General features: G+C 42.5%; 1 protein-coding gene across 2 annotated transcripts in view; it reads left to right on the plus strand.

Annotated features, from left to right (window-relative positions):
- Positions 1-1,859, plus strand: part of ACTC1 (actin alpha cardiac muscle 1) — a 4,626-nt gene extending 2,767 nt beyond the window's left edge. For both annotated transcript variants that reach the window (XM_007462508.1, XM_007462509.1), the window contains exons 4-6: positions 1-4; positions 974-1,191; positions 1,716-1,859. The exon at positions 1-4 is cut by the window's left edge and continues 179 nt beyond it. In XM_007462508.1, coding sequence (XP_007462570.1) covers positions 1-4; positions 974-1,191; positions 1,716-1,859 — 366 coding nt within the window. The remainder of the gene's footprint in view (positions 5-973; positions 1,192-1,715) is intronic.
- Positions 1,860-5,946: the final 4,087 nt, after the last annotated feature.

Below are 5,946 nucleotides of genomic sequence, written 5' to 3' on the forward strand. Positions count from 1 at the left end.
GTGAGTTGTAGGGTCTGGTGCAGAAACACCTCTTGGTGGCTCCCAGGGTAAAAGCTATCATAATCAACAATGATTAAGGGGCCCTTGTGTTAAAAGAAGTCATAGCTTGGAGTCCCACACAGGTCAGCCTCAGGTCCCGACGGCTTCTTACAGGGATGGCCATCACCGCTCTGTAGCAATGATATGATAAAGGATGACACACTGGCTTCTTCTCAAAATAAGGAATGAGACAGAGTAGTAACTGAATAATCCATATCTGCAAGGAAGAGATGATGACTCAAGAGTGCTGCCTTATTCTGATATGTTCCATCACCAAGTAGCTGGACGTTACTTTCATCACTCATTATTAAGTGTAACAACAATCCAACTCATAGTAATAACTGGACATTTGTATGTCACCAAACATCTTTCCTAAGGAGTGATTTCCAAGAGGAAGCTTGTCAGGATCTTATTTTAGTCCATAAATAAGAATTGCGGGCTTCCCTGGTGGCGCAGTGGTTGAGAGTCCGCCTGCCGATGCAGGGGATGCGGGTTCGTGCCCCGGTCTGGGAAGATCCCACATGCCGCGGAGCGGCTGGGCCCGTGAGCCGTGGCCGCTGAGCCTGCGCGTCCGGAGCCTGTGCTCCGCAACGGGAGAGGCCACAACAGTGAGAGGCCCGCATACCGCAAAAAAAAAAAAAAAAAAAAAAAAGAATTGCATTAATTTACCGTAAATGTGTGTCTCATCCTTTTCTAATACATCTCCATACTCTGATGGGTACAGCAAGTGTTCCCTCCAAACAGGTGCTAAACACAGTTGTTTGTTTCTTGGCAGTCTGTTGTGGATTTACTGTCTGCACTTTTAAGACACCTGTTCCACAAAACCCTGCAATGTATCTTATAGAGGAACATATGTTTCAGAGACAAATGGTGACAGTTTACCAACATAGAGGGGTACTATTCTCTTCCCTCTACCCTAGCCCCCTGGCCTGAGTGCACTGTGATTTTTCTTTTTTACACTTGTTCCTAGGTATGGAATCTGCTGGCATCCATGAAACAACTTACAACAGCATCATGAAATGTGACATTGATATTCGCAAGGACCTGTATGCCAACAATGTCTTATCTGGAGGTACCACCATGTACCCTGGTATTGCTGATCGCATGCAAAAGGAAATCACTGCCCTGGCTCCCAGCACCATGAAGATCAAGGTAAAGAACCTCTGTGAGTGGGGGAAGTGAAGCAGGTCTCCGTATTCCAAGCAGAATTCCTAACTCCTTTCCCCTCACCGCTTAGCTTCCCGTTTCCCATAAACTTTTAGCTTTTCTAACACTTTTCCTGATTTTTCTAGCACTTTTCCCAAGATAGGAGACTTGGAAACACTTTCAAGCAGTGGATAAAAATAAATCTTTGAAGGAAAAAAAATATCTAAATCTTTGAACACATTTTAAAAGACCCCAGCTTTCGGGCTAGCCTCTACCATGCACGTAGCTTATTGCCACATTATATTCTGTTTCAGAGAAGTGGGAAAGTTCTATTTTATAACGACTTTGATAATGGAAATGACAAAACAGAGGAAATGCATTAAACTTGACTCAGCCATATTCATTTGTGGGAATGAAGTGTCACATTACAGTGAATTGATCACCAATATACTTTCTGTGAGTCTCTTCAACATGCGCTCTGTTGCTCGGAACTTCTGAGTTCACTGGTGGTTTTTGATTTATTTCTGCAGATTATTGCTCCCCCTGAGCGTAAGTACTCTGTCTGGATTGGGGGCTCCATCCTGGCCTCCCTGTCCACCTTCCAGCAGATGTGGATTAGCAAGCAAGAGTATGATGAGGCGGGACCATCCATTGTCCACCGCAAATGCTTCTAAGGTGCCTTCTCTCTTAGTCCTACCTTATGTTCAGGATGACGGTATGATGCTTCTTGGAGTCTTCTGAACCACCCTCCCTCATCTCTCATCAATCATTGTACAGTTTGTTTACACACGTGCAATTTATTTGTGCTTCTAATATTTATTGCTTTATAAATAAACCAGACCAGGACTTGCAACCTACAAAAGCAAACCTCTCATTTCTTTTTGGGGTTTGGGCTTTGGGGTAGGAGTAGGATGGGGCCAGTGTTTGTGTACTCAGTCTGTGAACTCGTATATTGGCGGCCTTGACACCAGGAGCATTGTAATATCACAGCACCGCAAAGTTCATCAGATGAATTAGTGTGACTTTTAGCTGGGAGTTACAATATTAAATTTTGATTTTACCCTTTGGGACAGAATCATGAAGATATTTCATATCTGAAAAGCAGATTAGGTTTAGCTCCACATAAGCAAGAAACAGAATTGGAGAACACAATTCTCTAAGATTAGTTTCTATGATAACACTGAAAATTGTTGTTTTAGCACATGTTCCAGTTGTTTTTGTGACTTTGCAGAAACCACCTAGATATTGGTAATGAGAAAGTCAAAGATTATCTTAAACAGATTAGTTTCAATTCTCAATTCTCGGTCTCTTCAGTTATCTTCCTGAGGGCCATGCATGTTAACGGTGAAACACGGAGGCCCGCTGACAGATAAGCCCAGCCATGTCCCATTCCAAATATTCCCTAAATAAATCAAGACCACTGGGCATGTTCAAAACAAATGTGAGAAAACAGGCACCAGATACCTTTGCCTAATCAGTGACTAACTTCTGGGACAGACGTCTTCAGTCTCTTCAGTTCTTTGAAATCCTGGGATCTTGGGTCGAATGGAGTGAAGTCTATAAAATCCTGAGGAGTTAAGGGGAGCAGAAAGCCATAATATTCCCTTTACTCCGTTGCTGGGCTCTTTGCAAAGTATGCTGGGGATAGTGCTGCACCCAAAAGAATCTATTGTGCTCTGTCCTTGAGGGGTTCACATACACACTACTCATAAACCCCCAGTGTATGTGGTCTGGGAGGCTACAAGGAGATGGACATATGAGACTGGGTCTTGAAGAATGTTTAAGAATTGGAGAGGTAAGAAGAGCAGGGAGGAAATCTCAGCAGAAGGCAACGGGGCAGAAGCCATCGTACAAAGCACAGGGCAGGCTGGTGGGAGCTGATGAATTTTAGGAAATCAGTTTGGAAAGGTAGATTTCAACCTGATTGCAGAAGCTTTAAAATTTTTCACTTTCAAATTAATTGTCCATGAACCATTTGACCATTTGAATGGACCTAATTAAACTTTTATCTGTTGATGAGGGAATCAAGACACAGAGAGATTAAGCAATGGGTGCCATGTTATACAGTTTGTTTGTGGAATACCCAAGGCAGTCAGGAACCCAGATTTTTTGACATCTAATCTAATGGTGCTTCTAAAACAATCTTTCCTAACTTAGTCATAGTTATCAAGAGTAAGCACATTCTATCACACACCGTTTGGAGAGTCTGGGTTCAAAATCTGCAGTACTTTAAGCTCATCAGACAGCTTTAATAAGTTGCCAATGTCATTATCATTCAAGGTAGTAATTGTGTCCTATGTTCGTTCATTCATAAGACATCTCTTGATCCCTGATTCTGGGCCAGGCACAGTAATAGGTGTCCGGGACACAAAGATGGAGCAGAGCATATTTTCTGTGCTTACAGAGTTCAGAGTTTAGAGTTCCATACTGAGCACATCTGAATGGAAGTCTTTCTCTGCATTAAGGGTTTAAAACTAAATTAATTTAGTGACATTTATGTTAGATACGATAAACTTTATTGGAGATTTTCCTTTTTTCCTGCAACTATTTCTTGTAGCACAGATAGATTGATTTAAAAGCTAGGTATCAGGGGCTGCCCTGGTGGCGCAGTGGTTGAGAGTCCGCCTGCCGATGCAGGGGACACGGGTTCGTGCCCCGGTCCGGGAGGATCCCACCGCGGAGCTGCTGGACCCGTGAGCCATGGCCACTGAGCCTGCGCGTCCGGAGCCTGTGCTCCGCAACGGGATAGGCCACAATAGTGAGAGGCCTGCGTACCGCAAAAACAGCAACAACAAAAAAAAATTAAAAATAAAAAAAATAAAAGCTAGGTATCAGGACTTCCCTGGTGGCACAGTGGTTAAGAATCCACCTGCCAATGCAGGGGACACAGGTTCAAGCCCTGGTCCGGGAAGATCCCACATTATGTGGAGCAACAAAGCCCGTGCACCACAACTACTGAGCCAGCACTCTACAGCCCATGAGACACAACTACTGAGCCCACGTGCCACAACTACTGAAGCCTGCACGCCTAGAGCCCATGCTGTGCAACAAGAGAAGCCACCACAATGAGAAGCCCACGCACCACAACGAAGAGTAGCCCCAGCTCACTGCAACTAGAGGAAGCCCGCGTGCACCAATGAAGACCCAACGCAGCCAAAAAAATATATTAATTAATTAATTAATTTAAAAAATAATAAGAATAATTTTAAAAAGCTAAGTATCAGCCAGAGACAGATTTGGAGCATATATGGGGAAATGTGATTTGGCCAGTCTCTGTGTCTCTTTTTTTCTCACTTCTCAAACTGAGTATGTTAAGTATTATGAATTTTATCCTCTAAATACATTAGGAATACTAGAGGTTTAGAGAGCTGGCTTGGGTATCACCTGTGGTTCTTTCTATGTGTCAATGTAAATAGAATGGGTATTGCTGTCTCTACTTAAAAGGAGAAGTTTTGGAATCAGCTTCTGATATTTGTATCAGAAGTGGTAAGCACACAGGTTCTCATTGAATTCTGAGGTTTTCTCATCTCTGCTTGATGACAGTGTGTAAGATATTAGAACAACTGACTCGTAATAATTGTGCTTAAGAAAGGTATTGAGGCAATAGGGTTTTCTTAAGGCCACCTTCACATTGTATAAAGTAATTGAGATGTCTACAGTCAATAGATCTTTAGTTAAGATGCAATGTAATGAACCTATATAGATCATGATATTTTTCTCAATTTATAATGAAAAGAGTACTTTTATTAATTTCTAACACCCCCACACACTATTTCTTTATTTTCCTTAACAATGCTCACTTCTTGGCAATGGTTATCATGTAGATGTATTTAAATAATTAAGAGAGTAGAGTTAGAGAGAAAAGGAAAATAACTGAAGAAAATGGACTATTTAGAGGGGTAGGATTGGTTTACTATACCCAGGGCCTAAAACAATGTCACTGGGCTTTCTCTCCATTTCTTCTACAAAATCTGTTACGGACTGAATTAGGTCCTCCCAAAATTCGTAAGTTGAAACCCTAACACCCTAATGTGACTGTATTTGGAGATAGGGCCTTTAAGGAGTCATTAAGGTTAAATGAGGTCATAAAGGTGGGGCCCTAATCCAACAGGACAGGTGTTCTTATAAGAAGAAGAGATACCTGGACTGTTTCCATACAGAGGAAAGGGCAGGTGAGGACACAGCAAGAAGGTGACTGTCTGCAAGCCAGGTAGAGAGGCCTCACCAGAACCAACCCTGCTAGCACCTTGATCTTGGATTTCTAGCCTCCAAAACAGGGAGGAAACATATTTCTATTGTTTAAGCCACCCAGTCTGTGCTATTAAGTTATGGCAGCCCAAGCAGACTAACACAAGATTTTTCCATGTATTGGATATGATGGTCCAAGATTCATGGTCTGAATTTATCAGCCTCTGGAACAAAAGTGTATCTTTCCATATAGTTCTGACAAAAATTCCAGGGAGCCTCAGTCTGGCCAGGCTTGAGGACTGAGTCATACCATTCCCACCATAGAAACCGATCAATATTATTGAGCAGGGGATGGGTAATTCTCCAAAGGAAGGGAACAAAACAGCATAAACATTATTCCCAATGGTCTAAAGCAGGAGAAAAATCACAGCAGTTTGTAGTGGAGGGACCGATTGCTGGAGAGCTCGAACTTCCAGTTCAAGAGTTTTATTTGATTAAACAGGCCTTGAGAAAGACTTGAGAAGAGCAATGACTTCACCCAAACAAACCTGGGAGCAAGACTAAGAAGCTTTG

The sequence above is a fragment of the Lipotes vexillifer genome, unplaced genomic scaffold, assembly GCF_000442215.2.
Source record: "Lipotes vexillifer unplaced genomic scaffold, Lipotes_vexillifer_v1.1 scaffold164, whole genome shotgun sequence".
NCBI lineage: Eukaryota > Metazoa > Chordata > Mammalia > Artiodactyla > Lipotidae > Lipotes > Lipotes vexillifer.